Below are 17,460 nucleotides of genomic sequence, written 5' to 3' on the forward strand. Positions count from 1 at the left end.
CACTGTACTGGCACTGACACAGTTTGATTCCTGCTGTCTTCCCCTCTGCATGAAAAGTGCACGAGGTCTGATGGTCTTGTTGGTCCCACCCGCAATGAGGACCAGTGGTGGATTTATGGTTTTTTAGGGAGGTAGGCTTTCATCCTGTGGGCAAGTTAATTCTCGACACTCCTTCCCCATTTATTAGGGTATTTTAAACTTAAGTATTGATTTGCTGGTAGACACAATTCTGTGTTTAAGGGATTTAGCTGGAAGATCGCAAGATCTTCAGGATTTGCCAGTAGACCCTGCAAGGTCTACAGGATTATCTATAGACACCGGAATAGCCTATAACAATATATGGTGAACAAAAATGGAAAACATTAAAAACCTTAAGGACACCATTCAAAATCTAAACAAAGATGTGACACTTGATGTTCTTATTCTTAAATTTACCTTAAAGAAATTTGAGGCAGAATAGCTCGGCTTCCTGAATATCTACACTCAGGTTAATGACACGGAAGAAGGTGATGTCGACACTGAAGGGGACTTCACACCTATTCCACCACCAAAGACTCTCCAACGATGTGATTGTTCCCAGGAGGAACAATCAAACAAAAGGCAAGGGACATCTGAAGATCGTTTGGAAGACGATGTAACAATGCATGATACCCATGGCAGAAAAGAAAAGGTCCCTCCAGTTATCCTCCGAGACAAAGAAAAGTGGACCTCAGTTACAAGGTCCCTAGGAGAACAAAACATCAACTTCTCCTAGGCCAGAAATACAGACAAGGGTGTAAAGATTCAGTCCACAATTGTCATGGATTACAGAAAGATGACTAAAATGCTGAACAGCTCCATGTTGCCTTTTCACACCTTTGCACTGGCTAGTGAAAAAAACCTCAAAGTGGTACTTAGAGGGGGGTTACCGAAGGAATCACGACTGATGAGGTCACTGCTGACCTCATCAACCAAAGCCTTACCCCAGTCAAAGTGAGTAGAATGTTAAGATCAGACAGAAAACCGATGCCACTCGTATTGGTGGAAATTAGTAATACTCAAAAAAGAATCTATGAACTAACAGATGTATGCAGACTCAAAATTACAACTGAGCCATTAAGGAAAACGGCATTGGCAGAACAATGCCAACGTTGCCAGAAGTTTGGGCATGCCCAAAAACTCCGCAAAGCTGCCTTCAGATATTTGAAATGTAGCAAAGGACACCACTCCAGGAGCCCCACAGGACAAAATAGTATTAAATAATCTCAATAGAAAAGTCAGAGAAGCTCTTCAAAACCATCGTAATCACGAATGGGAAACCAAATTAGCTACAATCAACTCAGAAGACAATCAATTCATTCCCTCTGGAAATTCCTAAAAATCCTTTGCACCAAAAGACAACCTCTACCTCCCATACAGAACATGCAAGAACTAGCCCACGCAGATAAGGAAAAGGCGGAAGCCCTTATAGATAATTTGGAGAGGCATCGCATCAAAACTTAAATATTAACTTCATCTATAAAATTCATCGACAGGTCAGAAAAGTTCTAAACCATCATATGGATAACTCGGAACCCATCTTTCCCACCACCTCAGCAGAAATAACAAACATCATAACCCATTTGAACAACAGAAAGGCTCCAGGCCCAGATGGCATCACAAACAGAGTAATAAAAATGCTACCAAGAAAAGCTATTATACGTATTGTAAATGTAACAAATGCAATCATCAGATTTCAGCACTTTCCGACAACCTGGAAAACAGCAGATATCATGCCTATAAAAAAAAAAAGCCAGGCAAGAATCCCAACTTCCTGAAAGTTATAGACCCATTAGTCTCATATCAATCCTTGGAAAAGTCACAGAAAAGGTTATCCTTACAAGGTTACAAGCAATTACTGACAAGCTTGGAATAGTTCCTGATGAGCAATTCACATTTCGTAAAGAACACTCTATAGTGCAACAGATACATTGGTTAGTAGAGCACATTGCAGGTGGCTGCTTTAATTGGAACCTTTACATAGCTGCAGTCTTCATTAATATTGCGAAGGCCTTTGACAAGGTCAGGGCCTTCTCTACAAATTAATAGACTTCAAGATACCAAAAAAATTAGTTAAACTAATCAAATCATATCTAAATGACAGATATATGCAAATTAAACTAAATTGTACTGTGTCACCCAGACGCAAGATCCATGCTGGTGTGTCACAGGGCTCTCTTCTGGCGACACTTCTGTTTTCGATCTACGTAGCCAATACCCCCCCCAAACCCGAGAATGACTATCTCAGCACTATATGTGGACTATACTGCAATACTATCTAGATCTCTCAGCCCCCAACTGGCAATAAGAAGACTTCAAGGCTGTATCGATACACTAGAAACTTGGTTGACGGACTGGAGGATCCAAATAACCTCTAAAATATCTTGGAGTGAAATTAGATAATAAACTGTTATTTACGTTACACCTTAGTATCACCTCTGGGTCTCGCTGAAGAGACCTCAATAAAAGTCAAAACTGGTCTGGGTTGTGACCCTTCCCATAATGGATAACATGTATAATGTCTGCAAAGAGATGTGCTTTGTACTGTGGGATATTAAGGCAAGTGATGTGAAGTCTTAACTTCCTTATACGAGTTGCCCCAGTCCTGCAAGTATTTCACGCACAAACTTTCTTTGCTTACACTTGGATAAAGGATTAAACCAAATATATAATTTTTGGTATTTTTAATTTATAGTATAACTAAATGAAAAAAACTTCTAACATTAAAATCCACTTGTCATGTGGCATCCTGTGAAATACCTTAGAAATCCAAAAAAAAAAAAAAAAAAAAAAAAAAAAAAAAAAAAAAAAAAAAGATTATATACCTCACTCTCATTCACTGCTTTTGTTAGTCTATTGCAAAAGGTAATCAGATTACTAAAATAAAAGTGCTCTTTATCAAATCCATGCTGGCATGTATAAATAATAGTACCCTCATCTACCCAATTCTGTACACAGGGTGTTCGGGATAAATTTGACATATTTATAATTAATTATATTTTTCCGTAAGTTACATGTATTAACACACACTTCTCTTCATTTAAAAGTTTGGACCCTTCTTCATTCATATACAAGATGTCAGAAAGGATGGATAGCTGGAACCCACCTGAATCATGGAAGAGAATAACTTGTATCATGATGATTCGTGCCCGCCATCAAAATAAGGATATTACGACTGCTGCCCAATGCTCCCTGAATACAGTAAAAACAATCAGGCATGAACTAGAGACTTGCAATGGTGACTACGAGGATGTAGCAAGAAGAAAGATCCCTAGCAGACGATCTGATTGCGTTCGTACAGCAGAATTCCTCGCAAATCTGCAGGAACAGGTGTTGAAGAACCCTGGCATTGGAATTCGGGCTTTGTTCGTGGAGTTGCTAACTGTAGTCAAGCCCTGGATAACAAGGGTAGCCAATGGTAGGCCATATGTATAGCAGCAGGATTCGGCCCCTTGCCACACCTCTGGGAAAAGTCAAAAATGGTTGTCTGAAAATTTCTACGACTTCACCAGTCCAAATGTTTGGCCTCCAAACTCCCCAGACCTTAACCCCATGGATTATTTTGTATGGGGCGCAGTTGAAAAAGACACCAATCGCACTTCCAGTAATACAAAAGCCCAGTTAATGGATAAAATTAAAACAGTTTTTGCGGCCCTTCCCAGGGAGACTGTAGCATCAGCTTGTTCGAGGTTCCGAAGCAGGATTGAAGCTGTGATCGATGCTAATGGTGGTTATTTTGAGTAAATCTTGTTGATAGTATTGTAATTAACTCTGCCTGTAATGTTTTTTGTCAATTCATTAAATTTAATAGATACAAAGAAGATTTTCTTTTTCCTTACGAAACTGTCAAATTTATCCCGAACACCCTGTATATGAGTTATCATCTTCTCCAAAATCTTAATAACTATAGAAGAAATACAAACAGGCCTATAGTTTGACATCTCCATTCTACAATTACCATTATGCAATGGTACTATCTTACTATCCTTCCACTCTTCAGGAACCTGACCCATTGCAAGCCTTTCAGTATACAACCAAGTTAATGTCACAGTTGGTTCCACAGCACATTCCCTTGAAACACATGGTGAATTATTTCCATCTATTCTCCCCCCCCCATGTCATCTATGTCATCTGCCTTGATCTCTCGATTCTCATCTCCATCCTGCAAGATAATCCGTAAACTGTCATTTTCCCTCCTACTCACCATATAGCAAAAAACTCCTTGGATTGCAGTGCTGGTCTCCTCACATGTTCTAATTTTTCTATTCTTATAATACTAGGAGAGAAAATACTCTCCCAGTATTGTTTTTTCTCTCCTAGTAGGAGAAAAGACAATACTCTCCATCTCTCTCTCTCTGATAGCTTAAAAGTTGAAATAGGAACTTAGTTCTAGTCTTTTTGGCTTCAACCCACTTGCAGCAGTGGGTTGAAGAGGAATGTCTTCTTTGTAGATTTTAAGCAGACCATTTAAAAAAAAAAAAAAATGGTGCATTTTTCTTATTAGAACCTTCTGTAGGACCATAGGCTAGCACCTCATTGTTCAGTTTTAACATTTTCAAATTTGTTCACATCACTCTAGTTAAAATTACCTTCCATTTAATAAATTTATCTTCTTGTTTAGTGTTGAATATTCCTTCCTTTTCCTGATACCAAAAATATCTGGAATAATAGGGAGGAGATTTTGGCATCGTTTAGTTCAACTTGGACAAAGGTTAGAGGCATTAATGAGACTTGGTTGACAGAAGATGGTATACAGAAAGAATGCAAGATATGTAGTATTTTCAGAGGGGAAATAGGAAACAGATGGTAGTGGTGGTGGGAAGAATTGCTAATGATAATAGAATTGAAGTCAAAAAGAATAGGTACTCAGCAGTAGGGAGGGACATGCTTTGTGAAAGGAGAAAAAGAAGAATATAATTTATTGTCTAGTATAATTTACTTTGTAACCAAGTAAACCTTTCAGATAAGAAATCATGGTCTTGTTTTAATCCTTTGCCTAAACACGAGCAAGGTTTGCATGTGAAGTATCTCCACAACCAGTCCATTTTAATAATAATAATATTATTATTATTTATATGGGCACTCCATAAAGTCACACAGACTCATCACAGGAGACTCATTCCTTAAACCTATTCACTGATGGGGTGTGCACAACCACCTCTTCAAATCCATTCCACTTATTCACCACTCTCCATGAAAAGAACCTAGTTTGCACACCCTTACTAACCACACTCTTAGACAACTTTAAGTGTGATCCCTTGTTTTCCCCCTACTCCCCATGTATCAAAAAATTTCTTCTGTATCAATCTTATAGTATCCCTTTAAAAATTTATAAGTTTCAACATATCACCTCTCCTCTGCCTGCGATCTAAACTTGGCAACCCATACACCCTCAATCTATCTGCATAGGGAACATTCCACAGACCTGTCACCGGCTTGGTTGCTTGTATCTGAATTTTCTCCACACCACTCATTCCATTAAGAAATGTAGTTGACCCAATCTGTGCATAGTAGTCAACATGTGGCTGAATCATAGCCGTATAAAGAGGAATAATAACCTCCCTATCTTTATTCAGTGTGCTCTTTAGTATCCGAATAATCTTCTGAGCTATTTTGCCAACTCTTTCAATATGTCCTCTAAATTTCAAATCCGTATCCACCATCACCCCCAGATCCTTAGTTTCATCAACTGAAGTGCATTATCTTACAATTTATAATGTTGAATTGACAACCATTATGCTTTACACACACTATCAATTTATTTAAATCATCTTGTAAGATATCTATATCACTTATCAACTATTGCCCACCCTAGTTTTGAGTCATTGGCAAACAACTGAATGTCCTCCCTTCAAAACTTCTGCTATATCATTAATATACAAATTAAAGAGTAGTGGTCCTAGTACAGAACCCTGAACACTCTGCTAGTCATAATCATTCACCTTGATTTCACTCCACCATACTCTACCCTCTGATGTCTATCAGCCACCTCCCCCTGCCCCCTTATTCTATGCCACCAGCCCTAATATCCATTCCCATATGCTCCAACTTATGTAATAGTTTTCCATGAGATTTGTGTCAAATGCTTTTGCAAAGTCCAACAGTATCATGATGTAGCCATTCCTTTATCTACTTTTGCTGTCACCTTATTTTAAAATGTAAATAAATTACAGAGTCAGGAATTATCTTTAACAGTGCTATAATGCACTGTTAAAATAGTTCCATCTTGGGGCCACCTTTATGTAGTGGAACTATATTATCCCCTTTCTACTCCCTTGGAACCTTTCCAGAACTTTGAATAAACAACTTCATCAGAGGCACTGCCAGTTCACTTGCACATTCTTGTAGCCCATGAGCAGACATACCATCCAGGCCCACTGCTGTATTCACATTAATATTTTTCAATATACTGAATACCTCCATTTCATCTACCTCAATGCTCACATCAGTAACTGCCAAGTCACCATCTGGATATACATCCTTGCAAGTTACTAAGGGATCACTTAGTAACTGAACTATTTCTTCTACTTCTCTTGCTTTCCTACCATCAGCACTGAGTAAAGTTATCTTTACATAATCATTCTTTCTCTTATTTGCTACATAGCAAAAAAAAAAATTTTGGATTTACTTTGGCCTGCCTAGCTAATTTTCTCCTGAAATCTGATTTAGCCATACTAGTTACCCCTTCTTGCTTCTGCTTTATATTGTTGAAAGTTTATTTTTCACTTGGTTAGACTATAATAAATTTTGTTTAATCCTTTATCCAAGTGTGAGCAAACAAAGTTTGCGCCTGAAAATATCTTCAGGACTGAATATGGTGTTGTGCTACCTTACCGGGGTAGGTAGTGCAACTCGTAGCAAAGTTGGAGCAAGCTACCAACACTCCTATCCCAGTATCTCCCATAATGCAAAACACATGTCCTTGCGGATATGCATAATGTTATGCATTAAGGGATTGGCCACTACCCAGACTAGTTTCGACCTTTATTGAGATCTCTTCAGTGGGAGCCAGGTCCAGATTTGGAGATACCAGGCAGAAGCAATAGCGAGATCATCTTTACCTATAGGAGTTGCCAAAAGGGTGCCACCTCTTTTATTAAATTACTCTGGATTTAGAGAAAGATGGTGAAAGTTTATTTTTCACTTGGTTAGACTATAATAAATTTAGTTTAATCCTTTATCCAAGCGTGAGCAAACAAAGTTTGTGCCTGAAAATATCTTCAGGACTGAATGACCTCGCTATTGCTTCTGCCTGGTATCTCCAAATCTGGACCTGACTCCCATTGAAGAGACCTCAATAAAGGTTGAAACTAGTCTGGGTAGTGGCCAGTCCCTTAATGCATAACATTATACATATCTGCAAGGACATGTGTTTTGCATTATGGGAGATACTGGGATAGGAGTTTTGGTAGCTTGTTCCACCTTTGCTATGAGTTGCCTGGTATTGTACTACCTACCCCGGTAAGGTAGTACAACACCATATTCAGTCCTGAAGATATTTTCAGGTGCAAACTTCGTTTGCTCACACTTGGATAAAGGATTAAACTAAATTTATCCTCCTGACCCTGGGTATGCACTCTGATACTGCCTTTCTCAAACAATCCTCGTTTTACTCCCTTCCTCATTCTAGGAAAAATTTCTTCCACATTAACTTGTGAAGGACTCCACATAAATGTGTTATTGCAAAGTATTGTGGGATATTGAGATGCTACTAAAACACATCTCTGTATTATTTCTTGTAAAAAGATCTTACTTCACTTCATTTCTTCCTTATTTTTTCATAATATTCATATCTTCACATGAGATTAAATTTCTCTTTTTCGGCTGGCTTATACATCAGGTCCTTCCTGGTACAAATCTATTACACAGCCTCCAAAAAACTTAAGTGTTCTCTTCCATTCGTGACAGTAGTATTTCTTGCCTTCTTTAACTCCTGACATTTTATAAATCTCAAATCTGCTCTGTCTCAGAATTCTGTTCTCATATTATTAACATCAGATCTCCATGGAGTTAAAAGACTTATTGAAGGAGTTATACACTGTTACACACATCAGAAAATGTTTTGATGTGTGTAACACATCAAAGAACAGTTTGATGTCAGCCCATCAAACCGTGCTTTAAACCCATTCAGTGCATCTGCATTCACCACAATTCACACAGTACATTCCGTGCAAAGAACCCACTCCTTATGCCCTGCTTACATCCTCCTTATACAGCTTCCATCGATGTCCCCTTGTTTTATCCCCCTCCTAATTCTAGAAAGTTTGAAAACTGCAATTTGCTAAAATTTGCAAACTGCATTCGCTCAATCTGTCTTCATATCCCATAGACTGGTTATAATCTTATTCAGTTCTCTACCATTTCCAGTATATCCTCATCACCATGAAAACCAGGGGACCAAATCTGTGCACAATAATCCATATGAGGGCTTACAATCAAGTGCTCATACAATGAAACCAGAACTTCTTCGTTTCTGGACGTTAAGGTACTCTGCATCATTGCCATTGTCCAACGTGACTTCTGAACTTCAGATTCTTGTCTTCCACCACCAGTTTAAGGGCTCTTGTTTCCTCAGCTGCTTCTAAACAGTTACCCCACCAAGTGTATACTTTGCCTACCAAATTTCAGAAACTTACATTTTGTAATATTGAACCCACTCATACAATCTGTTCAAGTCCTCCTGTAAGGTCACAACATCTGCTTGTGTCCTCATCACTCTCTCTCCAGTTTTGCATCATCTGCAAACATTTTTATATCACCAGTTAAACCCATCCAGTTATTTATATATCTAATACAAATAACAATGATCCCAGAACAGACTCCTAGGGCACACCAGTGACTTTCCTCTTTCGAAACAGTATTCTGTATACACAACTTGCTGATACCTGTTCAAGAGCCAGTTGTCTATCCAACTCACTTAACTATCATTCCATCCCATCTTCATCAGTTTAGTTAACAACTTGTGGTGTGACAATCTATCATGTCTATTATATTCATCACCTTGTTATAGTACATAAGCAAGTTAGTTATATTCTATAATAAGGTGAGGAATATGTTGGATAAGGGAGATGCAAAAGCAAGTTGGTTCTGGTCGTGGAGCTAAGTGCAACTGGATGGGGTCACAGGTGGTGGATAGTGGATTATCTCCCTGGATATGGAGGGCAGCTGCGAGATAAGCAGGATAACCTAACAAATAAGCAGTCCAAAACCAACAGCAGCATTGCCATCAGGAGAGATGAAGCTCATCCCTTGACAAGGCCTCTCAGTGAAAATGCCACAGAACCCTAAGACAACAGTGTGATATGGCACCCTGTGCCACATTAAATGAGCATGCATCTGGGGAAGTACCTAAAGATCAACCACAGCATCTGTCCACCAGGTTAGATGCAACTGTACAGGCATCTGCTCCATGTCAGGAATGGCCTCTGTTTTAGGGATTGATGATAGCTTGCACCAGCCGTGGCTAGGAAGTAGCAACTCTTGACAAGTACCTCACTTTCCAAATGCCAACTCTGGTATCCTGGACACTACAAGAAATGAGCACATGGTATCAAAGTAGACATACTAGCTTGACCATTACCTGGGTCAATATGGTTCACATCCATAGCGTATTTTTTACCAGACACAAAGTAGACGTTGCTGCTGTATAAGAAACTCATCACACCCCACAAAGAAATATTACCATTCCTGGCTACATGACTTGGGCAATCTACATAAAAACAAAATTGAAAAGAATCTCTTAATCTCTGGATCATTCATAAAGTGATGTTTTCATCGGTATATCTGGCTTTACATATTCTGGCCAGTCAACCAGAGGAGACTTATGATGTATATAAGTCTCCTCTGGTTGACTGGCCAAGCCCTTAGTCAACCTATCCTGGCATCATCCCTGAGGATTTCAACTGGCACATTACGTTACAGGTTTACAATAATAACAACAACCCAGGCCTGCACTTGATAGACTGTATGTTAGCAAACAGCCTTCACCTCCTGTATGACAGCAAGCAATTTGGATGATGGAGATCAGAGACGACCCCTGATCTCTGTTTTACTACCACTGATATGGATGGAATCCTTCTCACCTTCAACCTGTCAAATACTGCCTCCTTTTTCTCACAACCAGCAAAACCATCCCTAATTACTGTAGGACTTACAATCTCCAGAATAAACAGCTTCTCAATACTTCAATGGAATTTGGACAAGTAACTCGTGGTGTGACAAAATTTCCTGGATTTATTGAAAACAGCAACATAATTTTATCTACAACTGATAACTATTAAAGATCCACTAAACTTCTCAGCATTTGTCAAGAAAACATCCCTAGAAAATTCAGAAAAATCTTCACAGCATGCTGGTCAACTGAAAGTAGTATTCTTCTGCCAGAGTATGAACAATAGAACCATCCAGACATTGCTTCTATCCTCTTAAGGTTCTTGGATGATGGGTAGAAGAACTCGCTAGAATGAAGACATGAATGCCTCAACTTTACTAGATCGAGTTGCTTGATCACTGCTCCATCGACTGAGCAGCACCAGCACTCCAAACAGAACTTAAGGAAAAGTATATGCTAACAGTATTGCAAAAATCTTAGCACAAAAAGCTAAACCCAAAATTCTCACAGATTTCAAAAAAAGAGATCCATCATCTTTACAAAACAGTTTTCTTATGCCTTACATCTACAGCAAACTCCAATACAGTAACTCTAGATGAAATTGATGCAGCACTCAAACTAAGCAAAACAGGTGAAGCTCCTGGCATTGATGGCATCTTTCCAGACTTTCTTACTCATCTTGGTCAAAGAGCAAATTCCTGGCTATGTGATTTCTTCTCCTCGATAATAAATGATGAATGGCTCCAAAACTTTGGCACGAATCAAAGATAATAGCCTTGCCAAAACCAATAAATCAACTGATGACCCTAATAGCTATGGCCCTATAGCATTACTTCTTGGAAACATTTTGTAGAATTATCTTCTCTAGGATTTCTCCAAAAATAGAAACCATCTTACCCAGCAAAGAGGCTGGGTTTAGACCTGGCAGAAGCTGCTGCAACTAGGTCGTAGTTCTCACAACCCATATAGAAGCTGGATACCAAAAGGGTTTAAAAACAGGTACTGCCTTCAATAATAAATTTAGTTTAATCCTTTATCCAAGTGTGTGCAAACAAAGTTTGTGCCTGAAAGTGGATAAAGGATTAAACTAAATTTATTATAGTCTGACCAAGTGAAAAATAAACTTTCAACATCAGGTACTGCCTTCATAGACCTGAATCAGCTTATGCCACTGTATGGAAGAAGGTTTACTGTATTTGCCAAAAAAACTAAATTTACAAGAACATGCTCTCTAACAGGAAAATGAAGATTTGTCTGAATTCATAAAAAAGCAGAACATTTGTTGTGCAGGATGGATTGCCACAAGGATCTGTCTTTACCCCATCTTTATTCAACCTGTACATAATTGACATCCCTCCAACAACTAATCGAAAGTTTATCTATGCTGATGGCGTAGCTATCATGAAAACAGTACTTTCCAAGGCCTTGAGGAAACACTGAACAAAGATCTGAGCTCACTACAAAATTACTCTGAAAGCTGGTGACTATCTCCTAATCCTACAGAACTGTTTTTCCTGCTTTCTACCTAAATAAACACAAGTCTCTTAGAAAACTAAAAATAAACTTCTGTAACAGAACTCTTAATCCATCGGAGTAACCCTTGTTACCTTGTGTCACAGTTGACTGTAGTCTAACTTTCCGAATACATTTGGAAATAACTAAGTTAAAGATATTTGCCAGGAACAACAACATAACACAAGCTGACAGGCACAACTATAATGCCTCAACTCTTAGCCCTGGATCTGGTCTTCCTTGTTATGGAGTATTGTTCAGCAGTTTGGAGTCAGTCACCACATGACTCATGGACATACAGCTTAACAATGAGAACCATCTCTGGCACCTTAAGATTTAATATTCTCCCTTAGTTACATGTTATTTTCTGCATTACTCCTCCCTGCTTCAGAAGAGGAATAGGGAGGAGTGATTAAAGAAAATCAGAAATAATATATACATCAAAATATATCTCCAGCTCACTGCCTTACCTCCAGATCTGCCATATGGCTAGTGGAAGTACCAGATGGTGGCTTCAGGACTGGTGGAGAAGAATTTGGAACAGACTATAAACAAGTACCTGATTACAGATCCAACTATCAAACCTCCAGTATTCAATCTACCTCAACACCTCTGGTGCCAGCTAAACAGATTTAGGACCAGGCAAGGTCATTGTGTCCACTTATTGCATCTGTGGTAAATTTCATAGTCACCCTTTTGCATTTATGTGGTGCTATGCAGATTATGCATCATATCACTGATGGACTGCCCCACACCCCTGCAGGTCTCAAGAATTTGCATTTACTCCCAGATAGTGCCGTTGATTGAGTAACTGAAATCTCAGTCTGGATATAGTTATCATTAATTTCTTGTATTTTTCCCCAGTCTGCTTGATAGATGTCTCCCCTCATTTTGTTTTCTCATGGATACTCCATTTTTGAATTGTGTTTTCTATAGGTATTTTTAAGGATATACTACTCTGCTGACCTGATCACTACTTCTCCACTTTTCTCTCATCATGCACTAGTGGCTTCCAATCAGCATTCATATACAGTTCAACTTCAGATGTATCTAATCAGCTTCTCATCTTACTCTTTTATTTCATCTACTTTTCTTTTTGGAATAGTTTCCCCCATAGACTGATCTCTAGCTGTTCACGAAAAACATTATCAGCTGTCTTTTTTTTCTCCCTGATCACTTAATTGAGTATATAGGGTTTTGTGACCTTTTGTGTGTGCTTGGGGTTTATATATATATAAACAAGTTATTGAAGTTCTGCCAAGCGATCCTCTTCATGTCATCTTATGGAGATGAGACCGAACAGTTGCACTTCAGTACACTGAATGGTTTCTCACTTTGACAGGAGGTTTGGGTAATGCATCTCCATATTCACTCATCAGAACATCCTCCTGATTTCTCTGTCTTGCATGTGAATTGAATCATCTTTTTTTTCTTTCACATGGTGTTATCTCTTGTTGCTTAATAACCATTCTGTTGCATCACTCTTATATGTATAGTGATCATCCTGATGATAGTGGAAATGATAATGAAAGTTCAGTGGCAAAAATATTTTATCATTCCTTGTCATTTGTCTCTGGAATCCCAAAATCGCATGAGTCTTAATAACTCGTACAATAGATATGAGTAATTAGATTCATACCCATTTCATGAGTCTAATAACATCAACTTTATTAAGCAGTTACTTATTCTATAGTGTATGTATTAAAATTTTTGTTATATGTAATTCTCATTTTGATTCAAAGAAAAGATGCACTTTTATATGATAAAAATCTTATTTTTGTACCATTGAACCAGCATCTAAATAGAGGAGAAATAGTCTGGGCAAGACTAGGTATGGCATGCTGGTGGCCTGCCTTGGTTATACGTGACTTGGATTGTGGTAAACCTTCAGCGAGTCAGGACCACAATTGGGTGTTCTGGTTTGGAGATAACAAAATATCACAGGTATTTATTATAATTATTTATCTAAAGTTAAATTACATTATTCTTATCATCATAGGATCTTCATGGCATCATGAAATGCATCACAGAAAGTCTGCTCTAATCTGACAACGTTGATTATGTAACACCTTAAAATCATCCGTTATCTGCACATTCACCACCCACTACACTACATGCAAAAAAACTAACTTCCAGCTTGCATGCTCACCATTCCCTTTTCCAGCTTCTAGGGATAGTCCTGTGTTTTTGCCTCTTCTCTTGCTCTGTGCTTCCTGGGTTCATTCCGATAAGAACTTCTTAACAGCTTGTCTCAGTCTTCTCACTCCTTTCCATTCATAATAGTGCTCCATGGTATAAACAGTGCAAGAAGGAAGTCGATAATCAATTTGATTTGTAAAGGGTAGGTACGAAGGTGGTCTGAAAAGTTCTCGACCATAGATGGCAACACTATCAGCAAGATTTTTTATTCCTAAGTTGGTACATCTGTCATAAGCATCTCTGTGAAATTGCAAGTCATTCTATCAAGTAGTTTTTTTATACAGCTGCCTGAAGCAAAAAGTGTTGTCTGTATCCCTTGCAATGGATAAAATTGAGTATCGTGAGGTTTTTGTTATAAAATTCTTTGTAAAAGAAGGTTTAATGCCAAAAGAAATTCATTCAAAGTTCATGAAAGTTTATGAGCACTCTTCTCCTTTGTTTTCGACAATTAAGAAATGGGCTGCTAAGTTTAAACATGGCTGTACCAGCTTTGAAGATGATCCACGTGAAGGACATTCAAAAAGTGAAACAGCACCAGAAATCATTAAGTGCACGATATGGTATTGGATGACCGGCGAGTCAAACTGAGTGAAATTGCTGAGACTATAGGCATTTCAAAAGAACGTGTGGGATATATTTTGCATGAAGAATTGCAAATCAAAAAGCTTTGCACAAGATGGGTGCTGTGCTTTCTCACAGCAGATCAAAAACACTCGCATGAAAATCTCTGAACAGTATTTGCAGCGGTTTAACAAGAATAAAACTGATTTTGTGCATCGATTTATTACTATGGATGAGACTTAGATTCCACTTACACACCAGATTCCAAACAGCAGTCAAAACAGTGGACAGAAGCCGGTTGTTCAGCGCCAAAGAAGACAAAGTCGGTTCCATCAGCAGGAAAGGTCATGGCATCGGTGTTTTGGGATGCCAAAGGCATTTTGTTTATTAATTATCTTGAAAATGATAAAACAATAACCGGGGAATATTATTCTGATCTTTAAACCAGACTAGACAAAAATATTCGTGAGAAAAGACCTGGTTTGCAGAAGAAAAAGAAATCATCTTTCATCAGGACAATGCACCTGCCCACAAAGCTGTTTTGGCAGTTACTCAATTATAAAAAGATAGCAAATTTGTAAAGTAAGGCACAAACGACCCTTCAAAAAGCTATGTTGCCCCTCATACATTATCATATTTTTATTCACTCATTCTTGAATTCTCTTTGACCAATTTTTCCACAACTTTTGCCACCACACCTGAGATACTGATTGATCTATCATTTGCTGCTGCAGTCTTATAACCTCCCTTATGAAAGGGAATTATTTTGCCCTCTTTCCACTTCCTTGGAACTCTCTCTATCTCTGTGTGTGTGTGTGTGTGTGTGTGTGTGTGTGTGTGTGTGTGTGTGTGTGTGTGTGTGTGTGTGTGTGTACATATATACAGGGTGTTCGGGATAAATTTGACAGTTTCGTAAGGAAAAAGAAAATCTTCTTTGTATCTATTAAATTTAATGAATTGACAAAAAAACATTACAGGCAGAGTTAATTACAATACTATCAACAAGATTTACTCAAAATAACCACCATTAGCATCGATCACAGCTTCAATTCTGCTTCGGAACCTCGAACAAGCTGATGCTACAGTCTCCCTGGGAAGGGCCGCAAAAACTGTTTTAATTTTATCCATTAACTGGGCTTTTGTATTACTGGAAGTGCGATTGGTGTCTTTTTCAACTGCGCCCGATACAAAATAATCCATGGGGTTAAGGTCTGGGGAGTTTGGAGGCCAAACATTTGGACTGGTGAAGTCGTAGAAATTTTCAGACAACCATTTTTGACTTTTCCCAGAGGTGTGGCAAGGGGCCGAATCCTGCTGCCATACATACGGCCTACCATTGGCTACCCTTGTTATCCAGGGCTTGACTACAGTTAGCAACTCCACGAACAAAGCCCGAATTCCAATGCCAGGGTTCTTCAACACCTGTTCCTGCAGATTTGCAAGGAATTCTGCTGTACGAACGCAATCAGATCGTCTGCTAGGGATCTTTCTTCTTGCTACATCCTCGTGGTCACCATTGCAAGTCTCTAGTTCATGCCTGATTGTTTTTACTGTATTCAGGGAGCATTGGGCAGCAGTCGTAATATCCTTATTTTGATGGCGGGCACGAATCATCATGATACAAGTTATTCTCTTCCATGATTCAGGTGGGTTCCAGCTATCCATCCTTTCTGACATCTTGTATATGAATGAAGAAGGGTCCAAACTTTTAAATGAAGAGAAGTGTGTGTTAATACATGTAACTTACGGAAAAATATAATTAATTATAAATATGTCAAATTTATCCCGAACACCCTGTATATATATATATATATATATATATTGTTATTAGGATTGACTCGGGATGTATACATTTATAAAATTAATACTTAATATTAATTTTATAAATTAATATTAATTTAATATTAATCTGACTAGAAACCGAGAAAGTATAACACAAAAAAACTTTAATAAATCACGACTAGTTTCATCGGTGACCCGACTTCTTCAGGTGAGTAAGAAATAACACAAAACTTATAAAACTAGCAAGGCAAAAAACATGGGCTTTCCAGCTTAATAAAAAGAAGAAGAATAGTAACAGTCATATTTGAATTGGTGACCACGTGCTATTGTTAGCATGAGTTGAATGTAAGTGACAGCTAATTTTAGAGCACCAGTACTGGATTACTGCGCTATGGGAATCAGGCAAACAGCAGGTTAGCTATGGGCAGCCCTCTATCCCTAGTCTTAGCTAACATATTTTTACAAGATTTTGAAGAGAGAGCTATTGCTATTGCTACTTTAAAACCTAAACTGTGGTTATGTTACATAGATGACGTCTTCCTTATCTGGAAACATGGTTTAGAGGAACTACAAAACTTTCTAAACCATTTAAATAATCAACATCAGAACTAGAGATTAACGGCGTTCTCCCATTCTTGGATCTAAAGATCGGTAGATTACCTGACTGTCTTAAATTTTAAATTTTTTGAATAAACCACCCACACTGATAGATATTTGCCTGCCTCTTCTCATCACTTCCCTCCTCTTAAACTTGGCATCATCTCCACCCTTGCCCATCATGCAAGATGTCTTACTTCCACAGAAGAAGACCTTCAAACAGAACTTAACTTCCTGAAAAACACCTTCTTAAATAATGGATATTCATCTCATAACATCACTAAATGTTTGAGACCACGTCAACAACCTCAACAAGAAGATGAATCCAACCCTATCACTCGCATCCAGTTACCATTTATTAGCTCTCTTACCGCCAAACTATCTAGGATTATGAAGAAATTCAACATAAAATCCGACTATACAACTCTGCCAGAATTTCTTTCTTTTTTGAGTCAACCAAAACACAACCAACTGCATTTTCCTGGTGTTTATAAAGTTATGTGCGACTGTGTCTGACCTTATTTTGGTCAGACAGATAAATCTATTTCACTATGTCTTGAGGAACGTAGACATGACATCCCCTACAGTAGAACACGAGCGAGTGCCCTTTCCAGTCATGTTCTTTTCTCTGCCAACTCTATCCTTGAAGAACATCAACACCAAGTTGATTGGGACCGCAC

At 38.3% G+C, this 17,460-nt stretch overlaps 1 protein-coding gene across 1 annotated transcript in view; it reads left to right on the plus strand.

The window, feature by feature from the left end:
• Positions 1–17,460, plus strand: part of LOC150095526 (inactive DNA (cytosine-5)-methyltransferase DNMT3L-like) — a 361,976-nt gene that overhangs the window by 103,130 nt on the left and 241,386 nt on the right. Inside the window, exon 5 of the mRNA XM_090410700.1 lies at positions 13,436–13,585. Within this exon, the coding sequence (XP_090266826.1) occupies positions 13,436–13,585 (150 nt within the window). The remainder of the gene's footprint in view (positions 1–13,435; positions 13,586–17,460) is intronic.

This window comes from Typopeltis vanoorti, chromosome 20 (genome assembly GCF_054136105.1).
Source record: "Typopeltis vanoorti isolate ZY-2024b chromosome 20, IOZ_Tvanoo_1.0, whole genome shotgun sequence".
NCBI lineage: Eukaryota > Metazoa > Arthropoda > Arachnida > Uropygi > Thelyphonidae > Typopeltis > Typopeltis vanoorti.